At 39.7% G+C, this 22,409-nt stretch overlaps 1 protein-coding gene and 1 pseudogene across 17 annotated transcripts in view; one reads left to right on the top strand and one right to left on the bottom strand.

Annotated features, from left to right (window-relative positions):
- SLC18B1 (solute carrier family 18 member B1) overlaps positions 1-3,805 on the top strand; it is a 47,590-nt gene extending 43,785 nt beyond the window's left edge. For 16 of the 17 annotated variants that reach the window (XM_072643376.1, XM_072643370.1, XM_072643366.1 and 13 more), the window contains 3 exons: positions 1,468-1,561; positions 1,841-1,890; positions 3,231-3,805. In XM_072643376.1, the coding sequence (XP_072499477.1) occupies positions 1,468-1,561; positions 1,841-1,890; positions 3,231-3,306 (220 nt within the window). In that variant the 3' untranslated portion in view covers positions 3,307-3,805. Of the gene's footprint in view, positions 1-1,467; positions 1,562-1,840; positions 1,891-2,475; positions 2,499-3,230 lie in introns of all 17 variants that reach the window. The other variant, XM_072643374.1, reaches the window with a different exon arrangement.
- A 13,415-nt stretch (positions 3,806-17,220) lies between these two features.
- Positions 17,221-18,769, bottom strand: LOC140523826 (probable E3 ubiquitin-protein ligase TRIML1 pseudogene; annotated as a pseudogene).
- Between the last annotated feature and the right edge of the window lie 3,640 nt (positions 18,770-22,409).

The raw sequence follows: 22,409 nt of genomic DNA, 5'->3' as shown, positions 1-22,409 counted from the left end.
TCCTGTTCCAGCCTGGCTGGCTTTGCCAGAAACTGTAGTGGGTGAAAGGTAAAATGACTGAGAAAACAATAGCTTGAGTTTTCAAGCATATCGATTTATTAAGCAATGTATGCCAATTGCCTAATAGATCAGTTCCAGGCCTAATCTTTTAATATTTTCATATATGCACACATTCAAACACACACCCTCTTCTCTAATTCTTTATATGTATACGTATATTTGTGTGGATATGTATACACGCGTACAACAATACTCCAAGAAAGGCTCTGTGATCTGTGAGCCTGAGGAGCTCCCAATGTAAGCTCTCCATCCTATGACCTGTAGATAAACCCAAAAGAAATTCTTGAAGCAAAGAGAGGTAAAGTGAAGTGCCCAGATCCCACAGTTACTAAGTGTCACAAGTGGTATTTCAACTCCAATCTTCCTAATTCCAAGCCCAAGATGCTATCCACTACACCATACTATTTAAAGATACCTATGTGTTTATTTGTGTCCATATACATATATATGTTCTTATTTCAAGCTAATTAGAAAATAAACCCTGTATTCAGCTTAATACTACTATGTTTTATTTACTCAAAAGTCTACAATCACTTCTTAACTGGTCTCCTCATGTCCAAATTCTTACCCATACTCAGTCTTTCACACAGCTGCCACACTAATCTTTCTAAAATTCTCTGACTATCATGGTGGTTGTTCTTACTCAAAAGGCTGAGGTGACTGCCTGTCAACTCCAGGTACAAGTCTAACTTTCTCCCCTGCAGTTTAGAAGCCATCCACTGATCCAGCTTTGCACATTTCCCAGTTCAGAGCTGACTTTAAGCAGGTGCTTTTCTCCTCACTGTTATCCTATCATATGTCACAGTATACATTTCTGCCTTCTTTGCTCACACTGTCCTTCCACATTCATTCCCAGAGACCTCCTCTGTCCCTTCTGTCCACTCACAACTCACCTCTCCTTTCTCAAGATTTCTATAGCACTTGTCTTTACTGTTCATGTTGGAACTTTAATCACATACTGTAACAACAGCAACAATTCATGACTGTTTGAAAATAGATTGTAAGTTCTTTGAATACAAGGACCATATTTCATGCTGTCATTGTATATTCTACCATACCTAACATGATAGGTATTCTTTGAAACAAATTACATAATTAAAAATACCACTTGTAGGCCTATGGATTAAAAACATAAAAGGCATGTGATAAATATGGTATCCGCTTTTAAGGAATTAAATTTTTAAGATTCTATGAAGTAGAATTCCTAACTCAAGTCCTACATTTAACTAATAAATGCATGTGGTTTGATAACCTTAAAAAGATAATTTTTCTTTCAGCAATTCAACTAAATTACCACGTAAGCAAAATTCCAAAGAATTAGAGGTTCTCTTGAGTTTAAAAAAAAAAAAACACAACTTTCTGAGAGTACCTTTTGTTTTCTCCTTTTATTTTATTTTATTTTTTTAGAGCATTCATAGGACCAACACTAGGTGGATTTTTATATGAAAAAATTGGTTTCGAATGGGCTGCAGCTATACAAGGACTCTGGGCTCTAATTACTGTAAGTGATCATCCTTTTCTCATATGTTATATTAGTGCTTGTGGAAAATAAGTTCAAATTTAAAAAAAAAAAAGAAAAAGGAAAGAACTTCAATGAAAAATGCATAGATGAGAACAGAAAGAATTTCAGAAGGAACACAGATGAGCAGGGCAATTTTAGCACAATTTGGATAAATTTAAATATCCATTTAAAACTATGTGATGGAAGTTCACAGTTTCATATAAAAATACCTGTATATTGTACAAGTGATTTTAACTAGCTACTGTTATTCTGTTAAAGGGACTGGCAATGGGACTGTATTATATTGTGGAGCACTGGCAAAGAAAGAGGTACTTTAAACTGTTTGCTCTGGTTTGTTTGTCCTTTATTGATGATTTTTGTGTTTGTTCTTCCATAACATTTTGTCAAGTATGTTCCTTCTCCTCCCCCCCAAATCAATAAGCCTTCTACAAAGACTTAAAAAGGAAAAATAGTTTTAACAGAACCAACAAAGAAATGGACCTTAACTGACAGCATATGCAATAACCTCAACTAAAGTCTTCTCACCTCCAGGAATGAAGGAGGATTTTCTTTTTCTGCTTATTACAAACTCCTCTTTTAGGGTATTTAAAGCCCTTAATAATCTGGTCTCAAACTACTTTGCCAGTATTATTATGAACTACTCTCCATCCTATACTCCAGCGTAACTTCCTTACTGTCTTTCATACACTACCTTCTGTTTCCCTTCTCCCTGTGTTTGCATAGGCTTTCCCTTCTACTTAGATGCATGCCCTCTCGTCATCTCCAGCTGTAGTGCTTGCTGTGTGCCAGGCACTGTTGTAAGCTACCCTCACAGCAGCCTTGAGAGGCAGGTGCTGTTCTCCCCATTTTATATTTATATTATTTAACATGCTTATAATATTCCCATTCTACAGGTGAGTAAGCTGAGGCAAACAAGGTAAGTGACTTGGTCAGGGTCATACAGCTAGGAAGTCTCTGAGGTCAAATGTGAACTCACAGCCTTCCTGACTCCAGGTCCTGTGTTCTGTGCACTATAGCGCTACCTAGCTGCCCCAATTTCATCACCACTTCCTCCATCAAACCTTTCCTGATCTCCCTCAACTGCTAGTACCTACCCCATAATTATCTTAAATGTATTTGAACATACTCTTATATGTAAAGTCTTTGAGGGAAAAACTATTTCCTGTTTGTCTTTCTGCCTAATATAGTGCCCAACCCATAGTAGGCACTTATCACATGCTTGTTGAGTAATTAAAGAACATTTTCTCAGCCCTTCAAATTGCCAGACTGGATCATTATAATTACACAGAATTCAGTTATGTTGTATCGTTGTCCTTTCTGTATATTTTTTTCTTGGTTATGCACTGCATTGTGTACTATCAGCTTTTCTTTTTAAAATTTTGATTTGAGGGAATGAAAGTAGTATAACTTTAAATGCTATATTCCTAGAGTCAGTTTAGTTCCAAGGAGATGAATTCATATTACTTGGCAAGAGTAATGTGCAATTTAAAATATTCAGTTTTTCCTTTTAAGAGACATTGGATTATTTTCTCATTGGGCAGAGTGGAGTTGGGAGGGAGAGAAGAAAGATCTTTCATGAAAATAAAACATAAATTACAAAATAAACATTGTAATGTAATGCCTTTCTCTATTTCTAAAAAAACTGTAGATGTGAACTCCAAAATACCCTCCACACAGAAGAGGAAAGAGACGAAAGAACATCTCTGTTGCCCCATGGGATATAGCCTTACATACCGCGGATGGCTAGAATGCTTGAAGCTGCATTCTCATTTACTTTTACAAATCAGAAACATTATTTTCAGAAAGAAGAGCCCACAAACAGAACACAGCACCCCAAAACCAGCCTTCTAAACGAGTTGACACTACCTTTTCTATGATCCAAAGTTAGGAAGTCAGTGCCCCGATAAGTTGGCCATCTTCAGTTATTTGGTGCACATTGTACAGGACAGATATTGGATATGTGGATCTGTTTTTATGTTTATGTCAAAGCTCCTTGCTTCTGGGCTGGGTGGCTGAATTTATTCAGATTTCTTACTACTTCAGTATATGTTTTACTGTAAGTGCAATCATTCTGTAATAGCACTTTTTTATAAGGGGGTTGGGAAGAGAGAATGACAACTTACCTCTGGGTAACTGATACCCTCAGTGAACTTAACAATGATTCAAAATATTTGAAAGAATGAATTTGAAATTAAATAAAAGATCTTCTTTCATAGTGTTTAACTCATTTGTCTATCTGGTTCAGAAAGGAAAATTCCTTCTTACTATAGTTGAAATCTAAATGGTTCCTTCTTTCTTTAAAAAAGAAGAAAGGAAAAGAAAAGAATAATATGTTGTACTTTCAAAAGGCACATGAATAACATTACATAAGTTTGTCTTTTTATAACATATAGGTATCGACTTACATAATAAGATTTATCCAACCTTGGCAACCTTAGGCTCAGTTTCCTCATCTGTAAAATGGAGAGATCACTTACCTCAGAGGTTTTCTATTAAAATAATAGGCTTGAAAACTCCTGTTATTTAAATTAAAAGTCCTAGACAGACAGTCAGGTGCAGTACTTTCTGTTTGTAGATGGAGGACAGAAACTGCCCTAGATCCAGCTTGAGATCATCTTGGACTCCTTTTATTTATCCTCCTCCCCCCCATATCCAACCCATTGCCAGATCTCATCCTTTCTACCTTCACATCTTTTCTAGACATCACCTTTTCTCCACACACAAATAACCACCATCCTCGTTCAGATTTTTATCACTTCCTGCCTGAATGATTGCAATAATCTTCAAACTGATTTCCCTCCCTCCAGTCTCTCCTCTCTCCAGAACCATCTTTTATTCAGCTGCCAAAGTGATTTTCCTAAAGCTTAGTTCTGTGTAGTCACCTCCCTGCTCAGCAAATGTCAGTGGCTCCCTGTTCCCTCCGGGATCAAGTGAAAGTCCTCTACTTGATATTTAAAGCCTCTTCACAACCTGGTCACTTCTTACGTTTCTAGTTTTATTACACTTTTGATATCTTATTTGCTTTTCCTTGTGTCTTTGCACTGGCTGTCCCTTGTGACTGGAATGTTCTCTCTTATTTTCCTTAAGTTTCCCTCAAATTATTGTTGCTGTCCAGTGTCCAATTCTCCATGAGTCCATGGACCACAGCATGCCAATATTATCCTTGGGGTTTTCTTGGGAAAGATATTGGAGTGGTTTGCCATTTCCTTCTCCAGTGGATTGAGGCAGAGTTTGTTGAGTGACTTGTTCACAGTCGCACTGCTAATAAGTGTCTGATGTGGGATTTGAACTCAGGTCTTCTGACTCCAGACCCAGCACACCTCGCTGCTTTCAAGTTTCCTTCAATACTCAGCTCAAATGCTGTGTTTCCAGATATACTCCCTCCCCCAGAAAGTGTCTTTTCTCTGAGAATACCTCTCTTTTACACTGTCTATATCTTGTATGAGATAGCAAGGTGGTGCAGTGTATAGAGAGCTGAGTCTGGAGTCAGGAAAACTTATCTGGTCTGAGACACTTACTAGCTGTGTGACCCTAAGCAAGTCACTTAACTTTGTTTGCCTCAGTATCCTCATCTGTAAAAATGAGTATGAGAAGGAAATGGCAAACCACTCTAGTATCTTTGCCAAGAAAATCCCATATGGGGTCATGAAGAATCAGAAACGACTGAAAAGTTTTTTTTTTTCTAAGTCAAAAACATTTATTAAGCACCTTCTATGTGATAACCTCAGCACCATGCTAAGAGCTGGGGATACAAAAAGAGGCAAAAAACAGTCCCTGCTCTCAAGGAGCTCACAATCTAATGGGGAAGTAGTAGCCTAATGTAGTAGCTCCATTGTGACTGAAGAAAACTTTATTAAAGTCATATTGAAAAATATTTTCCTTTTTTGGTCTGTTTTCTGTTCTCTTTTGTTCTTTAAATGCCTTTGAAATAACCTGATTTACTTGAGTCTCACACCAACTTTTTTGCAATCTTATTTTTTCCTTTACCACTTTTCCTTGTTTTGAGCTGATACTGCTCATAAATCAAGATCATTCTTCCTTATTAAGTTTTATGGATTATTTAGTATCCTAAACTAGTTAAGCTGTTGACTGCCAAGTGTCTTCTAGTTGGCAAGAACACCAAATGTTGGCTAGCTGAGGAAGTTTCTAGGCTCTTTTAACCTCCAAAGTGGAGTGATTGCCCTACAATGGTTAAATTTCCATAGGAAATAATGACAGTTCTTCTCAGGGTAGAATTCTTTTTCCCACTGACAAATTAATCTTTCTAAAAGAACCCTATATATCAAGTATATAAAATCTCTAGTATATATTAAAAAACTTTATCCCAAGGTTTCAAGAACTTTTCTTGGTCCTTTCCTACTTCTTCAAACCTTTTTCTTTAATAATTATTTATTAAAAAAATCTTGTGGCATCCAATTTACCTACTAATCTTTCGCAGAAAAGAAACATATACTCTCCTTCCACTTAGAATGGTCCTTTCCTTCCTCCCCTCTATCTGTGTGAGCCCTATCCTCTTTCAAGGCCCAGTTCATGTCCAATTCCTCCTTGATTCCTTCCCTTGCCATGTTATAATTCTATTATATAAAAGGCATATTTTTCAATCAGTTTCGTACATGTGACTCAATATGTGCTACCTATGTTGTAATTAGATTTTCAAGTAAATATTCTATTTCCCTAACAAGTTAGAAACCGCTTTGACTAAGTAATTGTGTCTTCTAACACTGCTTTGTGCCTCAGTGCCTACATAGTGTTTAAGATTCACAAAAATGGTCTCATTGTATCTTCCCCCAAATCCTGTGATGTGTAGATAATACAAATATGTAGAGAAAGTTTGTTGTTGTGAACAGAGAAGAAGACTGAACTAGCAAAGCTCAGGGTAGATAGGCTGTCCCCAAACTTCCTGGTTGTATCACAATAAATCTCTGACCCTCTGTTTCTTCATCAGTTAAATGCAGAGGTTGTATCAAATGATATGCCTGAAAATTGCTTTGTCAGCCTAAAGCATTAAGGTAATGTCAATTACTATTATCAGCATCATGAAAACTGCGCTCCACACATAGTCAACATATGAAAAATGCCTGTGATAACAAATGATAAATAGTAGGAAGAGACCTAGACCAGGAATCATACAATTTATTATGAAGTGGCATCACCAACTTAACTTTAGATCAATTACAAACCCTGGTTTCAGTTTCCTCATCTGTAAAATGAGAAAGCTAAACACCATAGCTCTATAATTTTAGGATCTATGGTGGTATTATCCTCTTTCCCTTAAAGATTTGAAAGTGCTAAACAAGGAACTTCAAATACATATAGGAATTGAGAGATCCAGATCTCTAGGGATCCATTATGCAAAAAATTGAAGAGAAAGATGGACAAGGGAACTAAAATTTAAAGAAAATATAGCAGCTAATAAGTAAGCCTACTCATCTAGACTGATATACTAATTTATGTTGATGACCACTTCATATCTGTAATTCAAGGTAAACAGAATATTCTTCCTTACTCATGGTATTTCCTTGGGCTAAACTTGAAAGCAAGTCAATCAGGTATTCTGAAATGTTTGTGAAAGAGGTGTCTGCAGGGCAGTTTCCTGACAGACTGCATGGAGTGCCAGCAGGTGGCACAGCCATCACTATTGACAGCTAGTTCTTCAGAAGTGACAACTGCAAACCTGGTCTCCGTATCTCCAAACACATGCAAGGAGTTATTGTGGTGATGGACTCGGCTTTGTACCTCATGGAACAGATAACGTAGCTGTGTAAAGATCACCAAGCTGACCATGGACAACTACATGTTGCCAAACAGCAGCATGTAAACATGGGACCTAAGATCCAGGGACAACAAAGTGAGCTCCATCAATATAATACACATACAAAGAAGAGAATGTGCACTCCAAGAGTATAGCCCATCACGTCGCAGACCACAACTAATCCACGGCAAGAGAGTAGCTTAGCAGTCAGGTGAGTCAACACTGGGACCTGGCTGCTCATTGGTGTGGTGGCAGGAAAACAAAGGACCTCAGGACTAAATACAGCACACTGGATAGCTTGGCCACCAATGTCAAGAAACGGCAAGCAGTATTATTTTTAAAAGTCCATTTAGTTTATTAATGCTATCCTGACAAAGCTATTTTGAAAATGTGGAAATGTATTTTTAATATAATTTAATTTTTGTAAATGCCTTTGAACTGTACAGAAAGCAACCTTCATCGTGTAACATGAGTGCCATGGTGGGATATATGCTAGATGGAGAGGGACCAAGGGACCTTTTTTTAAGTGTTAAATGGTTTTACTAAGGAAAATCAGTTTATTAATTATGCATGTAAAAATAAATCTACAAGAGCAACCAGGGCTCCAATTCAGTCAATATTCAGTAAGGGTGACATACTAGCACTGTTTTGGTAGCAGGCTATACACTTAAATCCAATTCATTTGAAAGTCAGGGCATCACCTCCCTGATGTCATCATCCTCTTTGAGACTGACTCTCAAGCAACAATGTCAGCAGTATACAGGTTTCTTACTCTCACCTGCCTCTCACCTGTGCAGGTCAAACCACTTTGCCTCTGACAAGGAAGCAACATAAAGGGCTTCTCAACAACTGGCCATCAGCAAGCTGAGAAACTCTTTTCTTATGTGGCTGTACAACCAATCAATTACTTTTTATCCTTAAAAGGCTCCAGAGTCTGTAGGTGATCAAAACTCAGCCAAAGGTGAGTGAGGAAGACAAAGCCAGAGCACAGCAAGTTCTATTTACCAACCCATACAGGAACAGGCTATCAGACAGCAGGTACTGAGCCATGTCTCTGGCTCACTGAGGGTTGGATAGGCACTGCCCATGGTGCCCAGCAGCTCCAGACTGCTGAGGCCCTTGTAGGTACCAAGGCTGGGCCAAGGGAAGCTCTCCAGGAAGAGCAGCAGCCTGCCTGCAAAGATGGCAGCCCTGGGCCCCAGGCCTATCCTTGAAGACCCCAGAACTGCCTTGACAAAATATCTTGTATGTATTTTACTGTTTGCATATTGGTTCTGCTGCTGGAATTTTGAGCTTTTTAAAAGCAGGGGCCTTGTTTTTAACCTTTCTTTGTATCTCCAGAGCTTGACATAGTGGTTGGACCCATATTAAATTCTTAATAAATTCTGATTGACTCACTGAATAATCTTACTGTTACAGTCATATCCTTTGAAAAAGACAGGAAAAAATAGCAATTTTTAAAAATATGTTTTAATGCAAGACTAAATTTTTTCCCTCCAACTCTTTATAAAATTGTTCTGTTTCTGGTGCACATGGCTCTATAAATTATTTAGGCATTAGTGAGGGAAAGTTACTGCATCCTGAAAATACTCTGATATTTTGTCTAAGAATATAGGTGAATGTCTACTGAGCATCTCTTGTCCTTTTTGACCTGCTATGGGGTTAATGAAATATCAGATCTTCCCTGTCCCCTGATTGACCTATGTGACCACATGTATCTCCTTTTTCTTTGGAACAAGAACTGTGTTCCCAGGTCTAAACATACAAAGGTATTTCAGTCACAACATGTCTTGCTGCTTTGAACTTTGGCTCAGCTGTGATATATTGAGTCCTGTAGAGTCCTGAGAAGTGCTGTTGTTAGGCACTAACCACTTGGGTTTTCAAGATTTTCAGCCAATCAGGGGTCAAGTCTTTTTTATATATTCTGTTATATAATCAATACATATATGTGTGTGTGTGCATATATACACACACATGTATTTAATTTGGGGGCTCATTCCTGGGAAGAATGGTCTTTGTGGCTTCCATGCCACACTCTGAGTATCTGTTGTTAAGGGCCCCACCCCCACCCCGGCTATAAATGTAAATATAGACACAGATGTTTGTGTTCCTTGATCTGGTGATGTATTTACCTTTACTTTGTTTAGGCGGTTGGAGCCCTGTCTATTGAATTCTTTCTTGGATACTCACTTTTGTCTATTTATATATCCTTATGCTTCTGTATTGTTTAATTAAAGTTAGTTTATTAACCTCTTTGAAGCTGTCTTTCCTTTAGAAAAGCAGATCAAGAACCTGTGTTGGCAGCCCTACTGTGTGCTGGTGTTATTGGTCTTACTGTACAGCAGCTCCTGGTATGAATACTGATACACCTGCTTTGAGACATGCTTACTTTCCCAGTTGGGATTTAAAAAGAAATTAGAATTTGTATGAAATTCTCATTCCCGCAAATGTTTAATACTTTCTGCCTAGTATGTTTCCCAGCACTAGGTGTTATTCAGGCATGCAGTCATGTTCAGCTTTTCATGGTCCCATAAACTGTGGCATGATAATACTGCCCATGGGGTTTTCTTGGCGAAGATACTGGAGGGGTTTGCCATTTCCTTCTCCAGCGGATTAAGGCAAACAGAAGTTAAGTGACCAGCCCAGGGTCTTATAGATAGTAACTGTCTGAGGTTGCATTTGAACGCAAGTCTTCCTGACTCGAGGTTCACTGCTTTATCTACTGAGCTACCGAGCTGCCATCCTGACACATCATAGGTACTGATTACATGCTTGTTGATGGATTAAAGCACATTTTCTCAGCTCTTCTCATTACCAAGCTGGTATATTCTGTTGTAGTCTTTGTGTGTGTGTGTGTGTGTCTGTCTGTCTATCTGTCTGTCTGTCTGTTTCTTGGTTATATTCACTTTAGATAGCATGATATACTATTAGCTTTTCCTTTTTCTTTTTAAAATTTTAAATTCTATATTCCTAGATTTAGGTCAGTTCCATCAAGTAAATATTTGGGTGCAATTTAACATATGCATTTTTTTTTCCTTTTAAGAAACATTGGAGGAGAAGATTCTGGGAAGATAATGAAGTAAGGCAGAAAATTCCAAGCTCTGAAGATTTTCCCTAAAAATGAGATAGAATAGCACCTTGGGGCAAACATAGATAGGAAATAAGAGATACTCACAAACAAAAAGAATAGGAGTAGAATTTGTTAGGGAAAAAGGAGCAGTGGTGGTAATCACAATATCAGACAAAATTAAAGCTAAAAGAGAAAAATAGGAAAACTACACTATATGTCAGCTATATTCATTAAAGGTGTTTTGGACTATTTAAAATAACTAGATAGAGTAAGGTTGGACTATTGCTATGGTATAGGAAATGATGAATTGGTGGACTTGGAAAAATATATTTGGATTTGTGAAGGTAGAGGCTATCCACTCAGAGGATAAGTAAAGTAGGATCTTACATAGATGCATATGAATGTACATGTCTATAAATGAGTAGGATTTTAGCTGGGACATCAGTTGTTGGAGTAGAGGAGGGAAAGTGTTCCAGATATGAGGGACAGAGAGAATGCCCAGAGCCAAAAAATGAAGTGTCTTGTTTGTGGAACAACCAACAAAGCAACGTTGCTGGACTGAAGTGTCAGGGAATAAAGTATAAGAAAACTGGAAGAGTAGGAAGAAGTTATCAACACTTTCATTTCTTTTCTTTATTTTTCTTTACTACTCTCATCTCTTTCTTTAACTCTTCCAAGAATTCTTATTAAGCTTGGTTTTAATGAATATTTGTCTTTGAGACTTTGTTTGTAGTTGTTTTGTTTTCATTATTGTCTTATTCTGAGTTTGTCTTGATCTTCTTTGCTACCATAGTGGCTTTTTATGGTCAAATTAATTTTTTATTATTTTCTTACTTTTTCTGCCTGTTTCTTGACTTTGAACTTAAATATGTTAAAGCTGAGCTCTGCTCACCCGGGCATGGGGAGGTTCTGTCTCAAGCTTCAGGAATTTTTCATGCTGTTGTTTTCAGAGCTAATTCTGAGGGTCTGCAAGTATTTGGTATCTCCAAGGTGATGTAACCCTGGGAGAGTTATGGTCACTGTTCTCTTCTTCTGGTCTTTACCCAATAAGGTCCCCTGGTCCCCTACAGCCACAAATGGTAATGTTCTCTTTGCCTTGGAACTGGGAGCAGGGTCCCTGTGCTTCTTTGTAACTGACCCCAGCACTCACCTCGTCCCCATTGAACTATGACCCACTATTGCCTTTGGACAATAGAGTTGCCAGTCAGTGCCAGCTGTACCCAGTGCCAACAAAGAATCTGCTATAGTTTCTTTCTGACAAGTTATGCAGCTCCCTGACTGTTACTGTGCTGAAAGTTTCTGAAGCAGCTATGGCTCCTGCTCTTGCTCCCACTAATGCTGCCCCTAACAATGCTGCTGATGCATTTGCACATGTTGCCCTGCTCCTGTGGCTGCTGCCATGGCCACTGAAGTAGCATTTTGAGTTGTCCAATTTGAAGGTGCTTCCATTGGAGAAGGCTCCTGGCTCACTCAGAAGCAAGAAAAGTCTGCCTTAGTTGGCACAGGTTCCACACTCTCAATTTTAAACCCCTCTGCCTTCCTCAGTTTCCTCCCCTGGAGTCAAGTGTATCTCAAGATATGGGAAAATTGGAACGCTAATGCACTGTTGATGGAGGTGTGAATTAATCTAACCATTCTGGAGAGTAATTTGGAACTATGCCCAAAGAGCTATAAAACTGTGCATACTCTTTGATCCAGCAATACCACTTCTAGGTCTGTACCCCAAAGAGATCATGAAAATGGGAAAAGGACTCACATGACTAAAAATATTTATAGCAGCACTTTTGTGGTGGCCAAGAATTGGAAAGCAAAGGGATGCCCATCACATGGGGAATGGCTGAACAAGGTGTAGTACATGAATCTAATGGAATACTATTGTTCCATAAGAAATGATGAGCAGGCAGACTTCAGAAAATCCTGGAAAGACTTGCACGAACTGATGTTAAGTGAAGTGAGCAGAGCCAGGAAAACATCGTACACAGTAACAGTAAACTGTGCAATGATCAAGTTGATAGACTTAGCTCTGCTCAGTAATGAAATGATCTAAGACAATTCCAAAAGACTCATGATAGAAAAGTCTACGCACATCCAGAGCAAGAACAATGGGGTCTGAATGCAGATTAAAGCACGCCATTTTTCCTTTTTTCTCTCTCATCATTTTTCCCTTTGGTTCTAATTCTTCTGTAAAACATGACTAATGTGGAAATATGTTTAATATCATTGTACATGTATGGCTTCTATCAAATTGCACAACATCTTGGGGAGGAGGAGAAAACTTAAAACTAAAGCTCTTATAAAAGTAAATCTTGAAAACTCAAACTAAATAAATATGTACTTTTAAAAGAGTATCTCAGTTGTGGAGATTGCTAAATAAGACCATTGTAGCCCATGTCTCAGAACCATTCTCCCCACCCCGCTTTTTTCTTGAGGGATCAGAGGTTTTCAATCTTTTTTTTTTCCTGGTCCCTAGCCATTTATTAGGACAGGCCACTATTTCATTTGACCCAGAAGGGAATACTTCCTTGTCTTCTATCTCCAACACCCTCCACATCTGAAAGTGTCTCCATTCCTTTAAGTTTTTCTTGTCTTTAGCCTCTTCTGACCATCTGGCTCTTAATCAAGTTACCTCCAGTTTGTGGGCTTCAGATGTTCCTGATGTTGGGTCAGTTATCAGTGCCCCACAGATTGCTGTGGAGTTAGTATTCCTATCTGATTTATTCACCTCTGAGAAAGGAGAGAATGGAGTTGTAAGTACACCAATTTACCTGAGGTGGAAAGTAAAGGTGAGACTTTGGACCATGGCTTTGTTGTGCTATGGAAACAACCAGGCTTCCTCAGCTCCTCAGGACAGCCCAGTAAAAATCAGAAGTGGGTTTCCTTTCTATTAGACTGTTTACTGCTTCCCCAGGCCATAGCAGTAATTAAAATTCCAGGACACAGCCAAGAAAACAGCATTCATGCCCATGGAAATGACCTGGCTGACCCAGCAGTGAAAACCACAGCTTTAACTCTCGAAACTCCTGAGGAAGTGGCTCCTGTAGTACAGGTCTCTGTAGAACTTTCACTTTCCCCCTAAGGACAGCCTGAGTACATCCATTTTATCCTGAGGGCCTCCCTAATCCTTCTAGCCTAACAAAAGAAGAAATAGCCACTGCCCAGAAAAGAATGCTTATCACAAGGCAAGAAAAGCTACCGAAGTAGGGATGTTAACTTGATAAGACTATGGGACTATGGGTCACCCATCCTGATATGTCCCACCCTCCCCAACATACCGCATCCAACCCTTTGTCCCACCCATGAGCATTTTCCTCTCTTTGAAACTTGGCAGATTGACTCCATTCAATTGCCACCTGCCCTTGGTGATAAAAATGCCCTGGTTATGGTCTGTATGTTTTCCCCATGGGTGGAAGTGTTGCCCTGTCATGCTGCCATAGCTTCTGGGGTTGCAGAAATCCTCTTAGAAAAACTCATTCCATTATGGGGGGTTCCTAAGACCCACTACCCCCAGTCAGTCAGCAGGAATAGCTGAAAGAGTTAAGGGGATACTTTAAACCTCCCTTCCTAAATTCTTTGAGAAGCTGGATATCCCCTGGCCCAAAGCTTTTCCTATACCCTGCTAAGCCTTAGATCTAGACCCTTTGGTTCCTATAAGTTTAGTCCCTATGAGATAGTAACAGGATGCCCAATGTCACTCTACCTATGGGTGAGAATCATAGCAGCCAAAGGCTCCCTCACACACTCCTGTATTTCATTGGCTCAGAAAATATCAGACTTACCAATTTGTCTCACAGTCTCCTTCTTTAGATATACCAAATGAGACTCTATCCCTGATCCCACCTGGTGACTGGGTATATTAGAAACCACCTCTCTGAAAACACTCCCTGCAGTCACTATGGAAAGGCCCCTTTGAAGTCCTGCTCACCACCCCCACTGCTGCCAAACTCTGGGAGTGGAGTCCTGGATCCACCTGTCACAGCTCAAAAGGGCAGTACCACCCACCTGCATGGCACAACCAACAGGTGACCTGACACTAAAAATTAATAGGGGTGCAAGGCAACCAACATCTTTAGTAGACAACTGTTCCCAACACCCCAGGATGAAAAGAAGAGGACAGCAGGCATAGACTACAGAACCAAGAAATGGGACATGGCCTGAGGTTTGCAGTTAACTCCCTCTGCAAATTAAGCCTTTCCTTTCTTCTTACTGCAATAGTCTCTGGCATGTCATTTTGCAGAATGTTTGTCCTACTCGTAATCCCTTCACTCTCGAAAACAAGCTTCATACAATGCTTCTGTCAAACACTCAGTTGATCTACCTGTTGGGCATGTTATTCAAGGTCCCAACCCCTTAGCCCTAGCCACCCCATTAGAAGCCCAGATCATGACCCCAATGGGAGGGGTCTATTTTACTGGCCCTCCAAGACATGCCCTGAAAACCCCTGTTCCTCTCCAGACGGAGAATCCACCCAGCCCCCATCTGCTTAGTAGAACAGCAGCTTATGTGAAGGAGCATCTAGTGTCCCCTACCATCACTTCTATCCCCGTTCTCAGAACACCACAGTCACAAGCACCACACTGCCCATAAGATAAAGGAATGCCTTAAACAAGAATTTATAGACTTAACAACAGGCTTTAGGGCCCCTAGCACATCAGACTGTTACCTGCAGGGTTCATTACACTCTGGGGTCTCTCTAGAAACACAGGTCTTCATCCAGGGCATGAGCAGGAGCATTGGCCCTCACCTTTATTCTGATCTCCACATGGGTTGCTTTCCTAAATGCCTCATTGATTCCTCTGGCCAGCTCCTTTGGCTACAGATTTCCCTGATTAAGACTGAGGCATCTTATAACACTGCAAAAGCCCCCTGTAGCAAATGGAGTTGGGGGACCTGCCATACCAAATGAGGCATCAGACCTCTGACCTTTACCACAACAAAGGCACTGTGAAAGCATCTATTCAATTTCCAGGTTAGTATGGGAATCCCAGAAAGGCCTCTGGTTCCACAACCATGCTAGAGCTAAACACTCATGCCTGCAGGCACTGAGTTCAATGAGTTTCACTCACTCTGCCTGGGATTCACCCTCTGATACCCATGCCTTTGCCTTTGAAATCCTCTCCATCCCCAGTCCCACTCCTATCCACAGGACTGTTCTTACATGGCTCCAAACTATGCCTCCCTCCCTTCTGGGAAGCTTTCTGTGCTTTGTCTACATTTTGCTCAATTTGTCCTTATTCCCAGGGAACCACTCCGTTGTAGGTCCTCCCCAGTTAAAGTTGTCCCTCCAGTGGCACACAAGGCTTGCTTTCCTGCCCATTAGGGCCCTGTTGTCTTCCATTGGACCCCTATTGGTATAGCAGTCACCTTTGGGAGGTTGTACCTGGCTGTCAGGAACCTGTTGGCAGAACTAGCCATGGGCCTGGAAATAGTACGGGCAAGCTTCTCACCAGTCTCCAAATACAAGCCAATTCACTTGTCCTCATGGTATTACAAAAGAGTCAGTTGCTGGACACCCTAATGACTGGAGGAGGGGAGGGGCCTGCACCAACTTGGGAAAGAAAGTTGTGTTTATGTCAACCAGTCCTCTGAAATAGAGGAAGACCTTAATGTTTCTAAACAAGCAAGTGGAAGATTTATGGAATGGAGGGGCCAAAACATTCTGAAGCTTGTTTCTCTTTAAAATTATGTTTCAGATGAATATTCCTCATCCATCTTCAGAGTCGTTCTGACCTTTGACAAAAAGTAGGGAATGTGAAGGGAATTATGATTTTCTTAATAATCAATCTGATTTATGTAATGAGTATACTAATAATTTAGATTTTTCAGAATTACTTCTAACTTTTGAGTCAGAAGCTCACAATGCAGCTTGAAATGGTCAATCAAAATCTTGACAAGTATCTCACAATCACTGCATTCTTGTGCCTGTGTATCTTAAGTGAATCTAATCAAGGAGTCTAGAACCTGTGGCTGTCCCAGAACTCTGGGTCTGTGACCCATCAAGTGACAAACCCCCAAGGACCTGAAACAATGCTGTTCCTACAGAACTTCAGGACATCTGAAGCTTAGTGATTATGGGATTTGCCTGCTTTGGGGGGTGGGGTGCGGGGTGTTTCTAATCCCCCTTTATAACTCTTTTTCCACACACACACACACATACATAAATACACACATATATACATATATAAGTATATTATATATGTATATATGTGTGTACATATATATATATATATATATGTACATGTAATCTCTGCCATCACTACTACAATTTGCAAATCTCTTCCTCATAACAAAACTCATGAATTAACCTGCTACTTGATTACTGGCACTTTCACTCTAGTGTGCTGTTTCCTCATTCTCAGGGTCATTAATATCTTGTTAACCATAGAAATGTCTGTATGGGTGTGTGTGTGTGTGTGTGTGTGTGTGTGTGTGTGTGTGTGTGTGTGTGTGTGTGTGTGTGTGTGTGTGTCTACATATACAAACAGTTGTTGCCTGAGGAAAGAAGCAGGAATAAAGCACAAAGTAAAAAGTGCGCAGCAGAGAAAAGAAAAAAAGAAAAGATGGACATCTTTGAAAACAATGTGCAGCATTTATTTATTATACAGGCTTTCTGGAAATGGAGATGTATTGCTGTATATTTTATATCCTCTTACTCTGCACATGGCAATCTTTTTTTTTTCTTTTCTTACTTTGTATTAATTTTATAATGTTTCTTCTTTTCTTAAAGGGTATTTGTTTGAAATAAAATTAATAAAAAAGAGAATAGTGGTCTTTTTGAAAAGTCTCCTTTATTTCTTAATTGAACTTGTATTTGTCTAATTAGATTTGAACTCAAATGATGGATGTTGAATCACATCCATTCACTAAGGAAAAAATGCTTTTCTATCAGCCATCATGAACCCAGTTGAGAGTTTGGTACTGTATATGTCATAAAGACTCTGGGATAGAAGAGAGGTCAGCTATGAAAGTCTCATGGTATGATGGACATTGGAACTGAACTTTCTCCCCCTATTGGGGGACAAGGAGAAAATATTGGTCGCAGAGGCTCAGAGAAGGGAAAATATGGAAAACTCAGTAGAAAGTATCTCTCCAGGGCATCATAAAATGAAATCAAGCCTTGATTATAGTCGAGAAAAATCCCTACCCTTCGGATAGGGTACACTGACTGTGGTGGTATCTGTGAGGAATTGCTGATCACAGTGTAAGTATCCTCATCTTGTATATATGTAATCAGAAATGCATCCCCAGGAAAGAGTGGGACATCAGCATTCCTGCTCACTGACTCCTTACACACACCAACTGTCCATTGCTGACTGTTTCCCACATGAACCTCCCAATAGTGAATGCCAGAGGTGAAGACTTGAGCCCCCAAAATGATTTCATCTTCAAATCGTTCTGGAGTGAAAGGTAGATTTTGCAGGCATCCTCCGTTTCTGACTGTCTTCAAATCATTCGACACGATGAGATAGGGAGAGGCACTGTCAGCATCCAGGGTCACATTCACCCTGAATTTTCTCATCAACTCAAACATCGCAGTGATGCAAGTCATGGTCAATGGATGTCTGGCAGGCTCTGGATGGTCACTCAGCAGTGATTTAATCCTCCTAAATGTTTTTCCTGCCACCTGTAGAAGCTGGAGATTGCATTCCTGGCAGATCTGTTCAATGCTTATGATCTCCTCCCTTAATTTCTGAAGGTGCTGTGAGAGCCTGACTTCCCTTTCTCTTAATTTCTGCAGGGTTTCCATCTCATCACAGGCCAGTCTATTAAAGTACCACTTCTCTTCATCCTGGAGGAAATCAAGCAATCTTCCATATTCAGCTCTAACAATCTCCCTCCAAGAGTTGGTCTGTTTATTCCAGATCTCTTCTTTTTGTCTCTCCTTAGTCAGCTTGTTCTGAATTGTCTCCACTTCTGTCCAGAGAAGATCTGAAGTTTCCCGGAGCTTGTCTCCAGCAGCCTCTGCAGCCTTGTTGAGAGGCTGCACTGTGTGAGTGCTGTGCTCCTGACTTTGGAAACAGGATACACAGAGAAAGGACTGGTCCTCCTCACAGAACAGGTTTTGCTCCTGCTTGTGCTTCTCACACATGATCCTTTCCTCCCTGATCTGCAGCAAGTAGGGCCTGAGGTTCCTGGCTATGCTGGCCAGCTTCCGTAGACGATGGTTGGGCTCTAGATCTCTTATCTGGAAGGCCCTTCTGCACTCAGGACAAAAGCTGGGTTGGTCAGCTTCTTCCCAGCTCCTGAGGAGACACAAGTGGCAAAAGCTGTGGCCACAGCCTAAGGTCACTGGATGGTTAAAGTAGTCCATGCACACAGGGCAGGTCAACTCTTCCTTGAGGTCTTCAGCTAAATGAGCTGCGGCCATATTTCTCTATTTCTGTTGACCTGCTGGATTTCCTTCAGGCTCTATAGCTCCAGATATGAGCTCCCAAGAGTCAAAGTCTGAAGCTGAAGTTAATGATGCGTCCCTTTTATATCCTTCAGAGCCCCCAGACTCCACCTCTCTTGATTCATACCTGGTAGGTGCTAACTCCAGAGATTCACACCTTGGTACTCTAGGTTCTACTTGAGAATCAGGTTCCAGAGGTCCCAGGTTCACACCTGGTCCTGAGCAAGGCAAAAGCTTCACAGCTCAAGGAGTTGACTTCAGCAAATACTTTTAAAATATTCTTTACTGAAATGATGGCAGGCAGATTTCAGGAAAACCTTGACAGACTGACATGAGCTGATGTTGAGTGAAGAGAACAGAGCCAGGAGAACGTTGTACACAGTAACAGTTAGACTGCTGTCATCTCCTATGATTGACAGCTCTTTTCAGGAATACAATGATCCAAGACAATTCTAAAAGACTCATGATGGACAATGCTGTCTACACCCACAGAAAGAACTGATGAGGTCTGAATGCAGATGGAAGCATACAATTTGCGCTTTGTTTTTCTGTTTTTTTCCCATTTGTTCTGTTTCTTTCACAACATGACTAATGTGGAAATATGTTTTACATGATTGCAGATGTCTAACCTATATCAGATTGCTTGTCATCTTGGGGGTGAGGGGAAGGGGAAGCATAGAGAGGAAGAGGGAAAAAATTTGGAATTCAAAATCTTCCAACAAATGAATGTTGAAATGCTTTTTATGTGTAATTGGAAAAAAATATATTAAGTAAAAAAATAAAATAAAAATGAAATAAAAAAAACCCTGCAAACAGTATTATTTTGAGGGAGCAAAATGGGAATTCTTCTTAAGCATGCTATTAAGGGGAATTAGACAAGAGTACAAATCAATGTAATACTAATTAAAGTATGATGTTCATAGAGGAGTAGTTCCTGATGTAATGGAGAAATTCATACATTTTAAAGTGCTTTACATTGATTATGGTTTTTGAATCTTTAATTAGTCCTTTGATTTAGATCATAAATATTTTACTATCCTCATCTTAAGGATCAAGACCTGAGGCATAGATTCTTAATATAAATTGATAAGTTTGGTAGATGGCCTGGTTGATGGGAGATGAATTTCCCTTCAAATGTTCAGAAGTTGATTTTGAAGTGCTAGTGGACTTCCTACATAGAGTTACTACAATTAAATACATGTGTGTAACATCTAAGCTGCCTCAGGACTTAATCTTTAAAATGAAAAAAATATATAAAAATAGCAACTAACTCACAGGATTAATTTAAGATTTAAACAATGATAATGACGGAAAATGAACAGGGACATGATGGGGAGACAGCATGCAAACCAATATATACAAAGCAGGATATCTATAATCTATACAAGAAATAATTAAAAGAGAAATTAAAATACTGGAATTATTAGGGATTGGGGAAGGTTTCCTACAGGAAGTAGGATTTTAGTTGGGACATCAGCATTTGGAGTGGAGGAGGGAATGTGTTCTTTTCTCAGTAAGGGCCCCTTGTCCCCAACAGTCACAAGTGGTAATGCTCTCTTTGCCTTGGACCTGTGAGCAGGACCCTTGCTTCCTTGTGGCTAATCCCCAGCACTCACGTCTTCCCCATTGAACTATGACCCACTATTGCATTTGGGCAATAGAATTGCCAATCAATGCCAGCTCTACTCAGCGCCAACCAAGGGTCTGCTGTCATTTTTTTCTGACCAGCTATCCAACTCCCTCACTATCACTGGCCTGAGAGCTTTTGAAGCTTCTATCCTTGCTGCCACTGCTGCTGCTGCTGCTGCTACAGAAGCTTTGGAGTGTGTGAACCCCCACCCCTACCCTCAGGCTTCCAATCCAGTATCACACACTTCTCCAGCTGGCTTCCTAAGGTTTCTTAGGTCAAAAAATGTCTAACTGAGACCTTTTTTAAACTCTTCTGCTCCAAAATCCACGTGTGGAATTATTTTAAAATTGTTTGGAGGAAAATATTGAGGGAATTCATCTCTGTTCCCTCTAATGTGCCATCTTTGAATGTCATGTTTCCAATCAGAGATGTCAAATGCATAGCCTAAAACACTCTCACATGTGGTTCTACCTGGATTAAAATGTATTTGGGAAACATTTAATAGAATACATAAAAATACTGTGGAAATATGGATAATATTAGTATCTGTTTTATCTAAGACACTCTAGGACCACAGGGATCCTTAGGCATGGTTTAGTGGCCCCTCTTTCTATTTGAGTCTACTGGTCTAATTAAGAAGTCATAAGACCCTTGCTAGGCTATTGACTGTGTGATCGAAAAGGACAGGTGTGAGATATATTGTGCAGGTGGATACAGTAAGACTTTGTAACTGATTTGATGTAAGTAGTGGTAGAGAGAGTGAAGAATCAAAAATGAAATCAGAAAAGTGAACTTACGATACTGGAGGGAAGGTAGTTCCCCAAACAGAAAAAGAGAAACTAAGAAAGAGAGGAGTTTTTAGAGGGAAAAAATACAAGAGAAAAGAAAATGTTGGTTTCGAAGTTCCTGAGGGAAATCCCATTAGAGATTTTCAACACGTAGTTGGTGATGTGGGATTAGATTTCAGAAGATAGACTAAAGTGAGACATATAGATTCCCATTCTAATTTACATTAAACCTTATATTCTACTTATATCCTTCGCTTGTGTCCTGTTTATTAGTTGGTCTTATTTTGTTGTGGTCTGCACAGCATGCATTTGAGATTTCTTCTTTTTACCTGTATTTATAAATTCTCTGTCCCTTAGCCCATAGTCAGTTTTTATAAGGAAACCATGTGGTGCTGAGAACATATATTTGTGTCAGGGTGAGTGGGTGGGTGGTTGTGTATCCTTTAGTGTTACCATTCAAAAGGTTCTCTAATTTTTTTCACATCCAAGTTCTTGAATTGTTTGTTCACTTCTTATCCCTTCTACTATTCTTTCACTTTATTGGATATTTAATCCACTCACATTTAAGGTTATTAGTGTTAGGCTTATGTTTTCCTCCATTCTTAAAATATTTATTCTTATTTTCATCCCCTTTTCTTTCAGCACTTTCCCCTCTGTGGATAAGTTTGCTTATAGTACTTTTATACTGTATTATCTCTTTTCTCCCTTTCATAGTCAAATTCTCAGAAATAATCTCTCTATAATCATTGCCTTCATTTTTGTACCCCACATTCGCTCCTGAACCCCTTGCAAATCCAGCCTCCAGTTTTACCAACCAATTGAACTCACACTCTCCACGGTTCCCCAAGACCTATTAATGGCCAAAATGTCACCTTACTATGTAGGAATGTAAACATTTTAACCTTATTTTGTCCCTGTTTACCTTTCCTGTTTACCTTTTTATGCTTCTCTTGAGTCTTGTATCTGAAAGTCAAGTTTTCAAGTCAGCACTGGTCTTTTCATCAAGAATACTTGAAAGTTCTCTATTTCGTTGAATGTTCATTTCCCCACCATGGGTTATGGGCAGGTGATTCTCAGTTGTAATCCTAGTTCTTTTGCCCTCTTCTCCTTTCATGTAGAAGCTGCTAAATCTTGTGCTGTTCTGATTGTATCTTCGCAATGCTTGAATTGTTTCCTTCTGGCTGCTTGAAATATTTTC

The sequence above is a fragment of the Notamacropus eugenii genome, chromosome 2 (assembly GCF_028372415.1).
Source record: "Notamacropus eugenii isolate mMacEug1 chromosome 2, mMacEug1.pri_v2, whole genome shotgun sequence".
NCBI classification, from domain to species: Eukaryota; Metazoa; Chordata; class Mammalia; order Diprotodontia; family Macropodidae; genus Notamacropus; species Notamacropus eugenii.
This window is presented reverse-complemented; position numbering and strand designations above follow the sequence as displayed.